Source organism: Pavona decussata, unplaced genomic scaffold (genome assembly GCF_977016875.1).
Source record: "Pavona decussata unplaced genomic scaffold, jaPavDecu1.1 SCAFFOLD_16, whole genome shotgun sequence".
NCBI lineage: Eukaryota > Metazoa > Cnidaria > Anthozoa > Scleractinia > Agariciidae > Pavona > Pavona decussata.
Genome location: NW_028145439.1, coordinates 696,764 through 717,500, shown reverse-complemented (window position 1 = coordinate 717,500; position 20,737 = coordinate 696,764). Strand labels below are relative to the sequence as shown.

The following is a 20,737-nucleotide window of genomic DNA, read 5'->3' as shown; positions in this document are numbered from 1 at the left end:
TGCAGGCGTATTTTTGGAGCGGGAGCGCTGAATAATCCTTCGTTGCTGTCACCTTGGGCGAGGAAGCGCGAGAGGGCTGGAGCGAGTCAAAAGTGACCCTAAGGGAGGGGACTGCCCCCCTCCCCCTCCCCCCCCCTCCCCCTCAGCCTCCTTCAAATACGCGAACTAAATTTATTACTCAGCGCTCGCCCATGAAAAACGCCTGCACTGCAGGCTACAACAACAACAACAACAACAAAAAACACTATCATCATTCCAGTTCTGCACCTATTGCTCATCGGTTATTACCCGATGGTGGTGTTGGGGGGGAGGTTCCCAGGCCTATTTATTCATGATAATTTGCCTAGCAATGAGGCGAGGGAGGGTTTTTTTTTGTGCCTTCGGCCCTGCCGGGAAAGTAGGTGCCTTTGTAAAACAAGAAGCGATGTTGTCGATTTAAGGACTGTGCATGAAGTTTCCTTGGTTCATCTTGTGCTGCGTGGGTTGAAGGACTCGACGATTGCAGATTCTGTCAGCTCAGGTGTAATTGGGGGAACTTAAGCACAGACTTTCGTGATCCACAGACGGCAACCGGAAGTCTTTTTTTGGCACGGTTTTGCTCCTCTCCAGGGACAGGAAAAGCTCTTGTTTTGATTTCTGTGGCTTGACGTTACAAATGCGATGGCCTCAAAACGCTCCAAAAAGGGAAAATTTCAATTTCTGGTTGCCATCCGTGGCGCAAAAACGTCTGTGCTTAAGTTCCCTTTTGATTGTTCTATGACCCCTTCCTTGAGGGGCAAATTAATTAGCACTTTCGAGAGGGGATAGAGAGGTGACTTTACAGAGTCACCTCCTGGCATAGGATCCCCTCTGGGGATGGCTGATGATAGGTACATTGGTACAGTTTTGAGTAATGGCTCATTAAAACAACAATAAATAAAGTAAAAACAACAACAACAACAACTCAGTGTACTCGTGACGCAATGAGTTCTGACAGCCCCTGTTGGAACAATTCGTTCCCAATGCCCCACGGTTCGAGGTGTTTTTCAAGATGGCTCCTTCACGATTTTGACTAGTTGCATACAGGAAGTCATCCCAGCCTTTCCTGCACCTCTGTTATCTACTGATGGATTTATATTCAACGCCATGAATAATTATGGAAACGGGTGAGGATGTCCTGGCATCGGAAGAATCAACACAAGGCTGCCTGAGCAATCAAGAAGGAGGTGTCACCACCGAAGCTCGTGGCAGTCGGGATCAACGGAGCGGCCGCAAAAAAAAGTTATCAAGAAGGGTTTCGTTCCCGGACGATGCTCAACTGGTCCGTGCTTTGGATCCAGTTGATCCGTGGGAAAATGGTGAGTCTTGAGTGTTCAGTAATTGCAATTGTGGGCGATATTTGTGCCAATAAGGAAACGATAGAGGCTGACTGAATTTTATTTTGCAAACTCAAGGGGTTTCGGCTGCGGGGATGACTTTGCGGAATCGTAAATATTGGTCTTCGCATGTTGTACTTGTTAGCGGCAGTTTACTTGCCAGATTTTGTCTTTGCTCTTGAAAAGCGTGAAAATAAATAAAGGGACCTTCAAAGGCGAGATTTTAAATTTTCCCTGGGCATTTCAGTAGTGGTTGCCGTTGTATCTGTGTTTGTTTTAATTCTGCGATGAATATCAGTAATCTTAATGTTCTGTAAATTTGAATGAATCTCAAGCTTTAGCAAATTCATCTCACAAAGGTTAAGCTTATATTCTTAATGCATTAGTACGGCGAGGTTATTTGTCAGGTTTCTGCGAAATGATTTGCTAAAAAGAAAAACAAGCTTTAGAGAATTGAATTTCAATATTGAAAATTTCCGACATGTTAATTTTGATAGATTTTGTTTACATGAGGGAGCAGTTTAGTTTCGAGTTAAATGCTGGATTATTTAGGCTCAAGACTTATATACTAAGTCACGTCGTTAGAATGGTCTACAGTCGTTAAATATAACGTTTTACATCTCATCAATGATTTCTATGAAGGCTTCTTACAGTCCTTCAAACAAAAAGAAAAAATTACTTGCCTTGGCGTTGTAAATGACCTTGACCTAAGAAACTGCTTATATTTTGATAGAATTACAGATTTTCTTCTGGAAGCAATTTCCTGGGAGTAAAATTTGCAAGTAATTCGCCTGGGAGCAATTTCCTAGAATGCTAAATTATCATTAGTAACTTAGTGGGCAAAAGAAATCCTCTATTTTTCATGTATTTTTGAAAAAAAGGACCATGCAACCTAGAACAAGTTCAATATTCACATGGAGCAAATGATATTCTTTCAGTATCAACTCCGGACATAACGTACTTAAAAGCACATTGTTAAATTTCGTTAGCACCCCATAATTTACAAGGATGCTTATTCCTTTTCATAACAAATCTGATAGCTAATAACATTGATTTTTACACCTGCAGTTAGTTATTTTCAACTGAAAAGTGTAGTGTAGAATACTATTGTCTATAATGAGTTGGCCTAAAATGCCACAAGTTCCCACATTTTAGTGATTACAGCATCTGAAAACTTCAAAACTTTGAAACGTAATTAATGACAGGTATGATGTATTTAAACAGTGAATCTAAACTTGTACAACTGTACATACATTAACATACATACATATGGTGATGTCCTAGAGATAAAATTCTTCTTTTAGAAATTTATTAGCAAAATATTATTAATATTGCTTTAGCAAATTAATTTTCCCATCTTGTTTGACAGCTTAAAAGCTTTTTTAATTGCTTATGACATCTTGGTTATGAAGGTATTAATATCATTGAATGAATGGTTTATTCAACTCAATTTTGAAAAAACTTAGGCTTTTGTCTAATTTAATTTTTGTGATGACACTTCTTTTTCATGACAATGTCCTACAGAACTTGCATGCAAGCTTGACCTGGGTTGGTTTCTTGAAAGTTCTATTAATTTCACACCCCCCTTCCCTATTTTTAACTTTAGGAGATCACACACTCACACCTGGCATGATAAGTATATTTTTTGAATTTGTCTTTAAATCAACCAGTTTAATAACATTTAGTGCAAACTTGCTAATGTGAGAATTGAGTATCAATTGGCACAAAAGGTATGTTACTGGGACATTTAAGAAATGGTTCCTTGCCACGTGCAATCCACTATTATAATACCGAAAAAGGTGATTAGCCATAATTCTTAGGGTATGAAAAGCATAATTAAACCAGGGCAAAAAACTTCCACTCGTCCGCCCGTCCGAGACGAGTACTCTCATATCTCGGACAAGTGGATTTCCAAAAGCACTTGTCCTACGGGACGAGTAGAGTTTGCCTAAAAAAGGATGTTCTTTTCTACTGAGGTCTGAGTTCCCAAGCATTTTGGACATTGTAAACTAGCCTGAGTTTCGCGAAGTTTGGTTTCTTTTCACGGCAACTTTCCCGTTTTCGGTTCTGTTTTCCGAGAATATCTGGTTCTGCTGTTTCGATGAAGACTGGGATCCACATACCATATATGGAAATGACGACCTCGTTTGAGACAAGGTGAACAATGGGATTATCGTTGTGGCAAGTTTTGTGATTATTAAAGAAGTAATAAAACCTGTGAAAAAATATGAAGAAAGTCGAATTCGAAAATTCCAACCAACATGGAAAAAAGAATTTCCCTGGGTTAAAATTGACGCGGAGAAGAATGAAATGTTCTGCATTGTGTGCCGCAGGTATCCAACAGTAGCCGATAAAGCGAGCCGGCTTTATGTCGGCATCAATGGATCGTCCGCCACTGGTTTTCGCTGTGATTCTCTTGTGAGTCACGAGAATAGCCATTCTCATTACTTTTGTTTTCAACGAGCTAAAAGCGAAGAAAAACCAGAGCAGGCGCCGCTACAGCGAATAAGCCGTAAAATCGACGAGGAGTCAAAGGAGTCATCTTAGATCGCAGTTTTAATGCCTCATAGATGTCCTGCATTTTCTCAAGTCGTGTATAAAGAACGTGAGTGATCCCCGATGTGTCTGTATGAAATGGTGTTGTATTGAAAAGTGCAAAGAACAACATAAATTGAAATAACTGTTAAAATAAATACTCGAGATTTGGTACAAAACAGATTATACAATTTCTACGTTTTTTTATGACTTTTTGTTATTCACTTTAATAATTATTTCGGACTAGTGAATTTAACTTTCGGACAACCAGAATCTGAACGTTACTCGTCCAATGGACAAGTGGAATGAAAAAAAAGTTTTTTGCCCTGATTAAACGATCATAAAAATGCACGGAAAGTTAAAAAAACTTCAAACCTACACTGTACAATCAAGGACAAAAGGTTTTGGGACAAATGTTACAAAGTACTCGAATATTAACTATCAATTCAGTGTCACTGACCAATAAAGCCATATTTCTTGTTTAAAAGCCATCTTACTAATGCCACCCCTTCCCCCCAAGACAATGTCGAAATCCACAACTCATTTCATTACCTGGGCTCAACATTGTTTAGCAGTGGGGGGAGGGGAACGGATACTTCTTGTTCACCTGTACGGTTTTTCTGTCGCATGCATAGCAAAACATTGTAAATGCGAATTCGTTGGGCCCAACCCTAATGTCCTTGATTGCAGCATACATGTTGTTACTACAGGGACAAATTGTGCAAAGAAAAATGGCCTACTATGTACCTACTGGCTGGCCATCTTATCCAATACAGAAGATGGCTTCTGGTCTCTTCGGTCCAGTTTTTCCTTCCTTTTGGGGGAGGGGGACAGACTTAATATATATATCCCCGTAATGGTTATCAAGCCATTCATGTACATGCACATGTAGCTTCTGGTTGATATTGTGATTTTGCTGTGATAATAATGCCTATTGTGTAACTTCCCCTTTAGTACTGGTAGTTGCACATGGGCACCTCAACATGGCAGCCTTCATTTTAATTAGCAACCTGAATTTTGAGAGAGATCTTATCATATTTTGTTGTTGGAAGTGGGGTTGCGGGGGGGCATTATTTGAGGGGAATGTGTGCATCTAAAAATTTGTTTGGTAAGACAATAAAACAGCTTGATATACACTTAGCAGTGAAACCACTTGCCTGCAGCTTGTGATGGCACTTGAGTTTTGAACATTTTATGCAAGAAAACTGGGTGGATTTGTTGTAATACTTGTAAGAGGGAAACTGTATTTGGATGTTTTTAGTGTGTGAATATTAATTTAAAAAAAAATTACAAAATTAAAAACCTTCAGGATGTTGAATGTCGTACTGTCTTTAAGGTGAACAGTATCCTCTGCAACAAAGATAGCAGGTTGGGTGCAAAGCTCTTTTCGACACTTTCAATATCATCTTCTAAACAGCTGTTGATTTTTCGATGAAACATCTTATGAAAATTACAATATAAACCACATGCTTTAATTAAGCCTCTTGGAAACTAAAAAAGCAACACAATTTGAGTCTCCTGTTTGGTACAAATTAATTTTGTTTCTATCTCAGCTGGACATCACAGCAGCAAAGAAGTGATAGATGCCTACAGGAGTGCATGTACCAGACTGAAGACAAAACCATGTGAGAAACTTATTAAACAGCTTGAGGTACAGTAACTTTTCAATTAAATTTAAAATCATGCTTTTAAGAACTGTCAAATGGTTAAGCACTGCAGTGCAATTGATCTTATAGGCCACTTCTGAATTGCTGGAAACCTCATTACAAAAGATGAGGCTAAGTGCAAAGCTTTCAATGTGAAAATTAGTTTTGTTTGCATATGAATGAAAATTAATTTCCATAATAAGAACTGTCCACTTAGCCTCGCTTTCATAACAAGGTTCAAAGCAACTCAGAAATGGCCTATTGGGGAGCTTGTATATGAGAGAAACTAGCTTTACAACTGGATGTAAATTTTAAAATCCCTATTGGTTGTCTATTTAGATACTGTGGCCCAGGATTTGGAACACAGGACTACTGTGAAACAAATCCAAGGAGGGTCGAGTTCTCTGGATGACGTGAACCCTCCAGAACTCAGCACTCTGGTTTACAATTTCGGCATCCTGACTGCTAAGTTATGCCAAGGGGGGTGAATGAATGAATGAATGAAATGGAATAGAAAAAATGACATTGGGCAAATTAATTGGGCATTATTTTGTATCTGTGGATTAGTTGTAGGTCATGGCTACTTGAAAAGCAGCCTTTGCTGAATTGTATTACAAACTGTGGTTGAGGACTCTCTGACAAAGGGGATGCTTTGCACACATTTGTTGTTTTGGAATCCACCATTAATGGCTGGAAAACAAATAATCCAAATTCAACAGAATAGGTTAAAAGGCCAGATTGGCAGGAGGTAGACCAGGGCCCAGTCATTCGAAAGCCGATTAATGCTAATCCACGGTTAAAAGTTAATCGACTTTTTCATCTTGCTCGTTTAAAATGGGTTTGAAGGCTAATGTCAAGCTAAAGGTAAAGAAAAGTCAATACTGAAGGACAAAAATCTTTTGGAAGAATCTCATTGATTAGTAATTAAACTCTAATCAAAGTTCACGTTAATCTGTTATTAGCTTACATTAATCAGGTTTTGAACAACTGGGCCCAGTTGGCTATTCACAAGTGAAGCCGAGGAGTTAAACTTGGGGCTACTGAGAACAACTCCCAACTCCAGCAAGTGGCTAGAATGGAAGTTGAACCCAGGACCTCCAGATTACTAGCCTGGCACCCTAACTACTCAGCCACACTGGCTCGGTTTAATTTTTTTGCATTGTAAGTTATAATGAATTTATAATACTAACCATATTTTATCAATTTGACTTTTTTGTCAGGCATGTGAGAGTTTCCAAGAAAGAATAGATGTTATCGATCTAAGAGGTAACATTAACTCAAGGCTTCTTTTGATAATACCACTCTTTCATGTGGTCTTTTCATTTATCATCTTGTGCATTCATTTCAGGTGTTAAACTTGACTTAAAGAACTGTGAGGCTTTAGAGGAAGTGTTTAGGAGAGTCAGAACCAAGACACTAGACCTTGAAAACACAGGCTTGGATGATGATGTAAGTTTATATTGCAATACACCAGCATATTACGCTGCAACGAACTCAACCGGGGCCACCCAACATTGATCAGCCAATCACATGTCTGGCTTCGGTAGTTTGTAAACCAATCAAAAATTTAAATTTCAAAGTGTCAGTTTCATTGGAGGCCCTGGTTGAGTTCGTTGCATTGTAAGACTTTGCACAGGAGGGGGAATCAACAATTCTACAGTTTTCTTATTTTCTTCCACACTGCGCTCCTGTATTGATGTCACAGCCCTACAGTCCCCAGTCTCCTGTCTTACACGGTATTGTACTCAACCGGAAGTGAAATTTGACACTTCTATACACCTTAAATACAGGGAAGAAGAATTATTACATGTACATGTAATAAGGAATTCTTTTCTCGATTTTCATTTGAGAACAACATGGAGAACAATCATCAACCTTCACTGAGTATCTTTCATTATGAAATCCTATTTGAATCAGTCATTCCATCATTGTATTACAGTACAATCATTGCATTTCCCGCATAGTCATAAACCGCGCAAAAATATTTCGGTATTAGTAGGCACCGTCCTTAAAGCTTTAAAATACATAACAATTTATGGCATTTTTTCAAAATTGAAGCTTATTTCTGAAACATATATGGCACACTCTATAAGGTCTGCTTTTTCAACATTGTCATAAACCATGCAAAAATATCTGTTTACGAATCATGTTAATAAATTATTAATCTCATCATAAGCATCCTCATAACGTGCTGTTTGTTATCTTCTATTTTTCAGAGTGTTGTTTCACTGCTGGAAATGATAGAGTATTATAAGTCTACGTGTAAACTCAACTTGGCATATAATCCTAAAATTAAGATAAGAGGATGGCAAGCTGTTAGTAGGACCTTGAAGAAGGTACAATAAAGCTAGTAAATCTTATCTAGTTTTAACATTACTTGAAAAGGTTAAAAGGCATATTGGAATCAAAATAAATCCACAACCCAAATTGGTCCAGCTCTGTATATAATCACTCTTGACTACTAGTTTTGTGAAACTATAAATGCCCTTGGCTGGTGGAAGGTCTGGTTGGAAAATAGATTGCAACTTGAACAAATTTGGCTATTTGTTTTTCAAGTTTTGCCAGTTTGTCTTGGATAAACCACCAAAAACTGTTCAGGGGAAAAGTCCATGTAAATTTCTTGAATGAAGAATCACAGGCCGCGTGCCGAAAATGAGGACAAAATTGGAAAAAAATCTGAAATTTGATTGCCCTTTATTTTGGCATAATGGCCTATTCATGACAGTTCATTCAAGAAACTCAGACCATTATTTTCCCCTGAGTTTGGTTGTATTTTTGTTAACAAAAAAAAAAAAGAAAAGAAAATCAACCTAAAACTTAGCATGTTAGGTTCTTTATGCCCACAACCCTTCAATTGAAGGGGTGTGTGGAATAAGGCCCCAAGTGACTTTTGATGTAAGATCAAATTCTCCGTTTGTTCCACAAGTGAATACAAGGTAATTTGGAAGGAGAATCTAGCAACTGATCAGAAGTCACTTGGGGCTTTTTTCCAAGCACCCCCTTCAATTATTTTCAGACTTTCTTGTTTTGTCTACAGTACATTTTAAAAAATGTCAGCCACATACCAATTCATTGCCAGTGGTAAGGCTATGGCAATAGTGAACTAAACGGTTGCACCTTGTAAGGCTGAAACCCCAGTTTTTTTTTTGTGTGTGTGTGTGTGGGGGGGGGGGGGGGGGAGGGTACTCCCTACAATGGATTATGCAGGGAGGCTCTACCTGAAAGGGTACCTGTTTTTGGGCTGGAGGTATAGAAAAGGGTAGGAATTTAATGAGTTCAAGTAAAGGAAAGGGTTGGGAAAACTGTCATCTAGGTATCTAAAAGGGCCTTTCAAAATATCTTGGAACAAATCAACTGAAAAGAGATGCAGTTTTTGTACTGTAGCTATGTGAAAGGAGGTACCATTTACTCTGGATGGTATGTTAACTTAAGGCGCTGTTACACTAGGCAATTTTTCTTGCAACTTGTCTCACAATTTTGTTGCGACACAAGTTGCACGGATCGTGTTGCCTATTGTAACATACCCCGAAATGAGCATGTTTTGCAATTTTGTTGTTGCTGCAATCGTTGCAAGAAGTAGAAGTCGGTTCTACTTTGTGCAACAGTGACTGCAACAAAACGTTACAAGGCATGTTCATTTCAGGGCATGTTACACTAGGCAACGATCCGTGCAACTTGTGTCGCAACGGTGCAATGGAATTGCGAGATAAGTTGCAAGAAAAAATGGCTAGTGTAACAGCACCTTTAGGGTTATCTTTTCTGTCAAAAATGGAGGCTGGAACATGACTTGACTTGTAGCAACCAGCTTTGAAACTTGTAGACAAATTGAGGTAAAATAGGTGAGAAGCAACAGCAGTTCACACTAGTAAACCCTTCTCTGTTTTGTCTCAGACTCCATGTTTACACTATCTGGACATACGTAACACAGTGTGGACAGAACAGGTGCTGCCCCTCCTTGGACGGTCTTTGAGGCTGGACTGTAGTTTGACTGTGTTACATATGGAAGGTGCCAATCTTACTGGACGACCATTATTTCTGCTGGGTATGTAAATTTTATTTATTTCTATTAAATTGTTGTGACAGCCTTTACTCCCATCTCTGGAGTAGAATTCACTGACAGAGAGACCTTTTTGTGTTAAAAATAATATTTAATACTTAGTATAATTTATCAGTCAAATTCCTGAGACATCGTTGCAAGCTCTCTCCTCTTTCCCCTTCCCGCCCCCACCCCCGAGAGAGCTTGCTCACAGGCTAACAACCCTTGTCAGACTTTCTTGTTTTGTCTACAGTACATTCTAAGTGTCAATTTACAGTTGCCTTAATTAGTTTGTTTGCCTTATTATGCTATGTAGTCGACTAAAAAAGAAAGCTCATCACTTTTCATGTAAAACCAAAACCAAAATGTGACTTGCTTATTTGCATTTCCCTAACTTAATGTTAAATTTGCTGGTATTCAATTATTTGTTTGAAAACAAAAAGAGATCAGTATATGGTTAAATATGCTCAATATGCAGTTTCCTTCAAAACCATGCATACATGTACCCAAGAATCATTTCAGAGCAGAAACAGTTGATGTCCAATTTTAGATCAAAATGGTAAGGTCATTGATCCTATTGCAAATCAATAAAACTGAAAACCATACCCTAGGTATACATGTATACCAAGAGTACGAAGCCCCTGTCCCTGGGGATTACGTAAAGACTGTGCAGAGTATTGACAAATTAAAATGTCTGCACTAACTAGTATGAGTTACGAAGGGAAATCTTATTCTCTTGTCTCACAGGTTTTGCCATGAAGTTTGAATAACAACATAATTATTTCCAACCAATCTTCTGTAGTTGTTTGTGGTGTCACAAAAAGAATGCAAGATTTTTTTTGCAATGTTTTAACTCTCAAGTTTCCTTAGAACTGTAAAATTTTTAAAATTTGAATTAATTTTTGTTTGTTTCTGTAGCCAGTGCAGTGAAGTTCAACCACAATCTCAAAGATCTGTTCCTTGGTGACAACAGACTGGTGTCATCTGACGGACAGTCATTGGGCGCCATGCTCAAGGGAAATGAACATCTTCAGCTGTTAGATTTAAGAAATAACTCACTACAGGTATTACAGCTGTCACTGTGAGTTTTGTAGTGCTCAGTGATTCAAAGCTGATCATGTACTCCTAAACATTGTGTGGCTATTGATTGGGTGTTTGTTTTTTGAATTACCCGTATGTACTCCATACAGTTTAACAACAGACCTTACCGTGGTAATATGTGACCCTTCATGCAAAAAGGGGGCTAAAGGATTTTTATTGCATTGTGAAATTAATTTCATGGTCATGGCCCGTGATTTGGATTTCACGGTGCAAAGTCAAATTTTCACGCTATGTTCACCGTAGTTCAAAGAGAATTTACTGTACCCTTTCTGCGAAACTGATCATGATGACAGCAAAATCAAATCATGCCATTCAAAATTATAATTATAAATTATTATAAAATAATTGTCTTGAAACTTTTGATATAAGCCAGGCAAGCATTTCTCAAAGGTCCTGGAAAATTTTTGGGCCAAAAAGATAACCCCCATAACTCCCAAAAACAATTTAATAGGGAGTTTCTCAAAGCACCCAAATATTTGGAAGTCCAAAAAAGTCATTCAAGTCACTTTTCCCTGATAATTTTTGGATGCTCGAAAGCTCCAGCAAAGCATTTGTGAGAACTCCTTTCTCTGTTAAATAATTGTAGCTGGGCACCATTATCAACTAAGGATAAGAAAATATGTGGAGAGTTGTAATTATAGAACATTTTTTATTACTTCTTGGCAAAACCGAAAAAGAATCAGGGGTTTTTAGTTTAATAGCTCTTTTTTACTGCCTAAGTTTTTAACATTTTATCGTTTTCTTTTTTATGAACATTTTTACTAGATAATTTTAGGATAGTACTTTAATAAAAGTTAAAATTTTTAAAGTTTTCCTTTGTGTTTTATAATAAATTATTATTATTGTGAGGGCCACAGGTTTTTCAGTTTTTACTTACTGTCATATGTAATCCTCGTAATATCGTAATATAATATAAGTTTATTGCTACTACTAAAGATTGGACCTTTTCCAATAATTGCCACTAACTGCTTAGTCCACTGTATTTGTGCAGGATGCGGGTATCTGTTATATATGTGAAGGTTTAGCAGAACAGCGAAACGGCGGGCTACTGACACTTGTGCTGTGGAACACTCAACTGACGTGCATTGGAGCAGGATACCTGGCTAATGCTTTGGTAAGTTGAAGACATTAATTACCGTTTTATTATGTGGCTAAATGTAATTTAGGCAAAGTTAAAATCGAGGCAAGTGCTGGTCAGCGGTGCCCACATGGCCGGGACATGCGGGGCAGCCACCCTATTTCGCAGGGGCCCCTGGGTTCTTACAGCTCACATGTTTGTGCCAATAATTATTCATTTCGCATCTGTTCAACTCAATGTACAACACACCAGTTTGTAGCCTGCGAACGCAGGCGTATTTCCGGCTGTCACTTCTCTCAGCGGAGAGAAGCGACAGCCAGAAATACCTCTGTGTTCGCAGGCTAACCAGTTTGAGACTGGGCAACAATTCCAAAATATGTTTTGAAAACTGTTGCAAAATAACCAGTACCACTGAAAGTCCTGCTGAGTAGATCTCTTGTGAGTGGTCATAATCATTTTGGCAGCATAACAAACAGCAATACAGGGAAGTACTGCTCAATAACATTCATTTGAATGGACCTTGCCTTACGATTTTTTAAATTAAGTTAGAATCACCTTGATTTATTAATTTTATTGCATGACAAGAAAGAAGTACTCAGTAGCTTTCATTTCAAATGAATGTAAATATATGAAACATATATTTTTGAACTGTGGATGAAAGATCAAGTAGAAGAAAGATCCTCGCAGTTACCACGCAACTTAAGCAGTTGCAAAAAGAAAGCCTGAAAAAAATTTCAGGCTTGAATGGGATTCGAACCCATGACCACTGCGATGCCAGTGCAGTGCTCTACCAACTGAGCTATGAAGCCAACTGGGCTCAGCTGGTCTGATCTTCCTTATATTTGAGCTTTCATTTCATTGTCACAAAATGCTTCGATCTAGAGCTCCAATAGTGGGAAAAAGTATTGCTTGACAATGCAAATAATGGCAGGCTACATACAGGAGACTAAGGATAGTATCATTGAAAAGTATGTTCATTTGAATCCATGGAGACACTAAATAGGATTTCATCCACAGAGTCAAAAGTTAGAACACCATACACCACCATTAGTAAAGTACATGTTAGAAGCTTTCTTTAATTTTGAATGGTGGTCTCACACAAGTAAGTAATCACATTCATTTGTGGGTTGGATGGGTGGGTGAGATAAAAAATACCAAGTTTGGTAACGAGACGTTTGAGACATGTGGTAAATCACCTGTTTCTAATGTTCTCTGACTCATGAACACACTTTTTCCTGTCCTTTTAGATGTCCACCAATTATCTTCAAACTCTTAATCTTGGGCATAATCGCCTGACTAACGAGGGAGTAATTACACTGAAAGAAGGGCTCCTGCGGAATCGCTCTCTACAGCGACTGGGGCTGTTGAATACAAGGCTTACAAGTGAAGGTACAGAAAACAGCAACAAAGCCTACCAGCTATAAAAAACTGACCTTGTGTGGGGTTAGAGCTGGTATTGCATTTAGTGTTTACAATGCATTGTTTATCTCAATGATTGCGTGGGACACTTTTGAATTTTAAAATTATTTTACATGTAGGGCATTTACAAAGGGCCTATTCCTTTCAGTAATAATGTTACTTTTTCATCCATGATATTATCAAAGGATTGGTCACATTTTAGGTTATTTACAGGGCATGCCGTCCCCTTGCACATCTATTTACTATTTCAGTACCCAGGGTGTATTGTACTGTACAGTATTATGGTGTTCCTGCAAACAGAAGTATATGCGAACATACAATATTATTAATTGAGTCAAGTATGAAAAGTTAAATATTAAATATATCTTGGCCCCTTTCATGAATTAACACTTATTCTGGGTCTTCATTATTATCCAGTTTTAAACCAATCCTGGTCTTTCTGTCATAGGAATGATTGCTCTGGCTGAAGTAATAGCAGACAGCAAGACAATCTTAAGAATGGACCTTCGGGAAAATGACCCTTACGTTGGAGGTCTGATGGCCCTTTCGCTGTCACTCAAAATGAACCATTCCCTAGTACGGATAGACTTGGACAAAGAACTGAAAAAAGAGCCGGTAAGACAAGACGTCAATACTCCATCTATGATCGCTCACTGGCACTTTAAAGTTATGTGTTAGATCTATAATTATTTTTCCAAACAAACATACTAATAAAACTACAATCATGGACAAAACTAGTTCACTTATGTCCAGAAATACACGCTTATGAGATGCATGAACTGTATGATAGACATCACAAAGTGTCCCCTACCCTAAATTCTTACTAAAACACAAATAATTCTGACAAACATGAAATCCGAATCAACAAGTTTTTTGAAATTGATTTAACTATAAAAGTTAACGTTAAAAGAGAACGACGTTTCGACCGTCTGACGGTCATTTTCAAGTTCAAAATGAGAAGTAAAAACGACAAAAAGGTCTGTCTTATATAAAGTACCCAAAATCAGGGCTAGATGCATTTCTGGACATAACTCAACTAGTTGTGAATGAGAAAAATGGGCATTTGTTTTGCATAATTTATATTATAACTTCCCATAAGGGAAACACCATCTTCCCCCTCCAACTCAGTCACTGTTGTTTTGAAGGCTGAACAATAATAATTACCAGGCCTTTTTATCAGCGACAGACCAACACTGATGAGGGGGAGGGGGAGGGGGAGGGGGAAGGGAGGCTGAGCTATTGATGTATCACTGTAGTGATGGAATTTGTAGATTGACAAACGTTTCTTCACAGTTTTGTCCAAAATTGTAACTTGGGAAAGGCATTATTTTCACTCCTATAAAATGGCCTATTTAGCGCTGGTCCGCTCACTAGAACTGCCAAAATAGCATCCATTAATGAAGGGGCAAATTTTGCACACCCCTCAAGGCCTAAGGTGTAACAATAAAATAATGCTCATGTTTGGGGATTGGCTGGACGTTTCCAAATTGCTTGTTCTAATGCCCTCCTTTTGTTGGACAAATGTTTGACTACTAACAATTTGCTTCTTTCAGGGCATGGAAACTACCCAGAGAATTCTCCTTGCAGACATCTATGGCTACTGCCAGAGAAACAAAATGCTAGCCAAGGAGCGTGAGGAGAATGAACTAGCCAATGACAGCCATGCTGAGGAGGGTGTGGTCAGTGAAACAGAGAGCATTATCCATGATGTCAAAGAACATGTGACAGCTCTTCAGCCTCTGCCTGGAAATGAGGTCATATCAGGCTCTCCACACCTAATTCAATTAGAAAACCCCCCTGATATTACAGAAGAACTGAAAGTACTCACAGCAGACTACCCTGGCAATTCACGGTTCACTGTTACGGCTGTGATAGATGAAGAGCAAAACTGTGTGCAGGACTCAAGCTCCAGTGAAGAGGAGCTTGTGAATTTGGGTGAAGCTTTGGCTTTAGTGGATTTATCAGATTCTAACTGTTTGCAAGATTTGAACAGTGCTGGTGCCTCTAGTAACCAACATGACCAGGCATCAAGTGTTACACTTATAGATTTGGGCCGATCTGGTGGTCCCCTTGTGAACCTGAATGCACCTCCATTGAACCCTACATGTACATCAATACAAGCTGATGTCAGGTTTACAGGTATGCTGCTATCTGAATAACTACCATAGGGCTCAAATTGGGTACTATTATGCATTCAGTTGACTATGGGTGCATTTCTTTTGGAGAATCCAAAACGGATTTGTGATCTAAGATCAATCGGATCATGGTGCATCGAAGGAACCAATGAATCCTTGTCCAGAGTGGATTCGTAGGTTCCTTTTGATGCACCATGATCTAAAAGATCTGAGATCACAAATCCGTTTTCGAATTCTCCCAAAGAAATGCACCCTAAGTATTGTATTTCTGGATTCTGGAATAAACTATAAGGTTATGTTTTGTACTAATGATTAATTAAAGTAGACATGATCCTTTGTTGATCAATGTTGGAAGTTGTTGTTTCTTCATTGTAGGGCAAAAACAACTGCCAGTATTAAATACAGTCGAACCCTGCTTTCCGGACACCCGCTTAATACAGACACCTCATTTTTAGGGACAGTTTTCTTGGTCCCACCTTATACATTTTCCTTAAAATTAACTCACTTAACAAGAGCACTCTGTAAATAATGTACAGAAACTTTTCCTGGCCCCACAGTGTGCAAGTGCCAAGGTGCTAAGGTAAAATTGGTTCGTTATATCAAGGTTCTTTTCCATATATTTTAAAATGCCGGGCTGGAGAATATTGTTCGTTATAAATACAGAGGACTTTGTTGTTAGAGGTTCTTTAAATCAAGGTTTTTTATTCACTGTAACAGCAAGGTTTTACCGTATAATTTTTGTACTGTACAACTACGTTTAATACCAGTAAGCTTGAAAACGATATGATTTAATAAGAGATTTTCTCTTGTTTAGATTCTCCTCTCTCATCAAGTAAATTTGAGAAGGAACTGGACTCCATGTTGGGTGGTATGACATTAAAGGATAGCAACCACAGTCCACTCCTCAACAATGCTATGAAGACACAGGGTAGGTATCGTGACTGAGAGTTAGAGCTTCAGGGAATAGTAATGTTGTGGTCAGCATGACAGACTTTTGGTCTGTCTTAAATAATCAAATGCAAGAGTACTTGTATCATGTGTGACTTTTTTGCCTTGAAGTCAAATTGCTCCAAATTTGCTGTATATTGACCCAGAAGCTTGTTATCATGTTAGAAACTCAATCAATCAACCAATAAATTGCTTGTTTTGGAGAGGTGGTTTTATTAATCTCCCTTTTTTATTGTTTCAGATTTCTGGAGAAGACAGATGGATGACCTTGTAAGAGGAGCATCAAATAGCCCAACCCCTCCCCCCTCAGTATCTGCTGCTAACAGTGCAGGCAACACTGCTGACCTACTGAGTTAGCCTGGTGGCTCAGATCAAGATAGAGCTTTCAAATTCCACATGTTATATGGAGATTGACAATTATGTGAATGTAGATGAATTTTTGCAGTATCGAGGAACACGATGTCCTGGTTATTAGGAAGCACAGGACGAGAGGAAAAACTGATTACACCAATCGTGGTAGCTGTATTTGGTAGCTCCAGGAATCAGTCAAACCTTTGCAAAGCCTGTCAGTTTTCCTGCTGAGCCACGTCTGAGGAATGGCTCTTCTTGGAGAACCAAGTGATATTAGGATTCTTCTTAGGCCGTTGTCACTCAGGACTTTAGTGAGCATAGATTGTCTACCATGGATCTCCACTAGACTCAATCCAAGACGGGTTTTTCTTTCCCAGTCAAGGGTGCTGTGCTTCCTGGACTGCTTTGGCTGCCCTCTTTCCTTCTCCTCAAACCCTGAGGGTTCCATTTGAGGGAAATCCTAGCTAGCCCTATTTCATTCCAAAAAAAAAAAAGAAAAGATTAGGACATTTTTGTTGTGGAGTCATTTGACTACAACTTCGGATACAGAATTACCCTCCACCGGGATTGCAAAATTTGAATTTGAAAGGGAGAATGAAATGAATTCTGTTTGTTGTAGTCAAATGATGCCAATAATGGTCCCCCCTCCCCCATATCAGACAAAAAATGTTGAAAATCTGTTCTCTGTTTCCGAGTCTGCACTGCACATACCAACTGCATATGTTACATAAAGTCTGATGCTCATGTGCCCTAGACAAACCCATGACGTAGCCTGCAGTACTACATCGGAGGCTGTTCCTTCGTGAGAAAATGTGTTGTGACATCAGAAGGTATTCCAAGTCTTTATGTACAGCTAATGGTGGCATTTGTTTTGTATCCAATTAAATGAAACCATTTTGCCACTCAAAAGTGTCCTGCAAAGATCCCAGGTTACTTTCTAGATGTGCCTGTTGAACAGATTTGTTTGATATTATTGACACATAATTAAGGGATTATCATTAATAATATTAGTATATATAATTATTGCTTATTGCATTCTCTGATTGGCTGCTCAAACTCGAGATAGTATTTGCTTTTTACCTTGTCCTGGACATGCAAGTTTTTTCACCAGTTTCAAAGTAAAGTGAGTCCACTGGTCTAATATATATTAGAACAATATTATTCACCTCAGTGTTGGTAAATGGTAGATATTGCGGCTTGGTCAATGTCCACTGCCATCCACCTCCACTTAAGTGAATAAATAATTATTTTGTTAAATATGCGAGATCCTTAGCCCAGAATTGTTCTCAGAATAATAATAGGTTATTAATAAGTTTAGTTTAACAATGAGCTGATTTGAGATCAGTCCTGACCAATTATTTGATGTTTTTTTTTCATATTATTGGTAAACATAAGATCCTTAACTTTGGAGTTTTCAGTGGGTTTAGTAAAGTGTTTTACAGATGGCATAGACAACTGAAGTATGTGTCAGACTGAGCTTAAACAAGGACCTACACTATAAAAGGGATTGCTCCTTCAACTTTTTTCACATAATCGCTGCTTCGACATCTTAGTAGTACCTGTTTAGGAAGTGAGACGGATGAAGGTGAATGGTGTGGAATCCGTATTTCAAGAAGTAAGGCCAAACATGTCTTTCAGACCGGTAATCTAAGGTTAAAAAATTTTTGACAAAAATCTTGCAATTTAGCCATTTTGAGTAAATCTCTACATTTTTTCATGATGCAAATTCGAGTGTGAATTTCAAATTTATCTTTTCAATATTCTATAAAAAATTAATATATACCTTGCCGCAAATGACTGGTGGCCTGGCTAGCGAAAGGTTCCTTTTATAGCATAGGTCCTTATTTTAGCAGATATAAAAGTGCATTTGACTTGCAATTTTTATTTCTCGTTATGAAACTTATTGTAAGCAACAGTGATGTGCAAGAGGATTTTACAATTGAAATAACGTCAAAACGTTATCTGTATGCTTCCTGGTTTGTTAGTCTCCTCTGTGGTTGTTATTTGGGATGTCATAAAATGCTTATTCCTGAAAGTCTTGCACGATAACCCAGAGAATGGCTGTGCAGCTGCAGGAGACCAGCTATTTTTATATGTAGTGGTAATTTACAGAAAACGATTAACCCTTGCAGTCCCATTCTTCAGGTATTGATTCTCCTTACTTAATATTACTGATTCCTTTGATTGATAAGGAGAATTTCAAATTAAGTGCACAAGAAATGGATCCCCTCGTTAAATGCACTTCATTCTCATGTGCAAGAAATCAGGTGTTGATCACTTGAATTTGGGGGTTCATCATGGCAATATTACCTAGCTGATGATTTTCTTTATTCTCAACACCTGTCTGACATTGTAGTGACTTTGTAAGGAGAAATCATATCTTGATCATTCGTGGAAATTTAAGGGTTGCCATATTGTGTACAGATGCCAAAAAGAAACAGATTGCCATATTATTGTAAATTCAATCGTAAAATATCTTGTTACTGTTAAACCAAGTCTCAGTTAACAAAATGACCTCTTCAGCTTTTGGTGCATACATTTATATGCATAATTCACTGATTCAATTTAATAAGACTTTTACACTTGTAGGTTACAAACTGGGCCTTGTTTAATCTTAATAACTCAATAAAAGAGTTAAAAAACCCAAATGAAACAATCATTGTTAAAGACTTCTAACAATGTTTTTTGAAATCATCTTTGGCATGGGCAGGTAAGAACAAGAGCCCAGATTGTTAGCTATGAGTGTGAATACTTAATTAAATTGGCCCCGGAATTAAGCTAGATCAGAGTTGGCATCAACTTTAAATCCAGCTGATTAATGTGGGTAATTTATAATGAATTCTTCGTGTCCTTCATATCAACTTTTACTGCTTTTAATTTAGTGGTAAAAGCGTTTTTAAGTAGATGAAACAAGAACCTCGCTACGTTTTAATGCCGTGGAGGTTAAGTTTGATATGGAGCTAGCTAGCTATTAATACTTCTCTTTTTGTTGGGTAAAAATGGATTTTGAAAATCCAACGACAAATTATTTCTATTAATTTTTCTTCAAAAAACAAAGAAACACTTCACCCTGCGACGTGTTTAGTAAAATTATTATAAAAAAATCAAATAAATTTTCTGTTTTACTATCGTCTGTGGCTTTGTAATATGTGTCGTGCTTTGCTGTAACTTATTTAGGATTTTAATAATTTTGCCCCTAAATGATGAAGGGAGGGGAGAGTAGAGTTAAATGGGATGGGGGGGGGGGGGAGGATTATTATTTTTGTTACTGGGCAGCTGGGGTGTTTCAAATAGAATCTTTGTTAGTTTTGAGGGAATAATTAAAATTCTAAGCAGTTCCATCCAGAACTTTGGGCTTGTAACCCATTTCACGTAGCATTACCCATCCTGCAGATATAACCATCTCTGTTTTTACAATAACTGTCCAAATTCCCGCGCGCTGATTGGCTCGTAGCTATTGTCTACAAGAGTACAGACAATAAAAATGACGTCAGATGTAACGCGTGCGCTTTCTCAACGAAAAAAAATAGCCAATTCCGCTCGTACTTTTTCCATGTTATTGTAAAAAAACAAGTCGACGGCAGTTTTCTATGGTCTATACTCTTAATAGGCCATAAAATGACGCCATAAAATGTCCAAAACTTGGCAATGAAACCACTCGCCTGCGGCTCGTGAGTTCCACTTGAGTTTTGAACATTTTTGACGTCATTTTATGGTCTATATGAGTATAGACCATAGAAAACTGCCGTCGATTTGTTAATTGGTTCATGTGCCTCGTTCTCAGGACAAGAAAGGACACTGGGGACGAGATTGATATTCTTGTGCTGGTCCCGACCGCAAAGAGATAGAAGAAAGCGCTCTTTTAGGTTTGCAATCTCATTACCTCCCTTCCGTCACACTCTCCTTCCTTTCCCTCCCCTCCCTCCCCAAGATCGATATGGCGGTACGGGTATAGAGAGAAGCGAGTCCCTACGAGAAAAGTGCACTGCACTAAGGGGGTTAGTTTAATTTTGCCGACAGAGTTGGCTACTTTAAAGTTTCGAGCGTTAGCCCTTCGTCAGAGCGAATTGGATACAATCGAAACGTCAGCACTCGAATCGCTTTTTTACAGTGGCCAAACAGAGGAGGTTCGA

The 20,737-nt window shown here is 38.4% G+C and overlaps 1 protein-coding gene across 1 annotated transcript; it reads left to right on the top strand.

The window, feature by feature from the left end:
- The first annotated feature begins 999 nt into the window (after positions 1-999).
- On the top strand, positions 1,000-16,795 carry LOC146487176 (protein phosphatase 1 regulatory subunit 37-like). The gene is made up of 13 exons (XM_085086221.1): positions 1,000-1,337; positions 5,444-5,541; positions 6,757-6,802; positions 6,885-6,985; positions 7,753-7,872; positions 9,428-9,578; positions 10,491-10,636; positions 11,665-11,787; positions 12,999-13,140; positions 13,619-13,785; positions 14,724-15,309; positions 16,120-16,233; positions 16,495-16,795. The coding sequence occupies exons 1-13, from the start codon at positions 1,136-1,138 to the stop codon at positions 16,608-16,610; spliced, it is 2,112 nt and encodes a 703-aa protein (XP_084942347.1). The 5' UTR covers positions 1,000-1,135; the 3' UTR covers positions 16,611-16,795.
- The last annotated feature ends 3,942 nt before the right edge of the window (positions 16,796-20,737 follow it).

What these genes read in the sequence shown, in the direction of transcription:
- LOC146487176 (XM_085086221.1), top strand. Translation starts at nt 1,136, where the DNA reads ATGGAAACGGGTGAGGATGTCCTGGCATCGGAAGAATCAACACAAGGC. An exon ending in ACACAGGCTTGGATGATGAT is followed by an intron (nt 6,986 to 7,752) that starts GTAAGTTTATAT and finishes TCTATTTTTCAG; the next exon opens with AGTGTTGTTTCACTGCTGGA. An exon ending in AAGAACTGAAAAAAGAGCCG is followed by an intron (nt 13,786 to 14,723) that starts GTAAGACAAGAC and finishes TGCTTCTTTCAG; the next exon opens with GGCATGGAAACTACCCAGAG.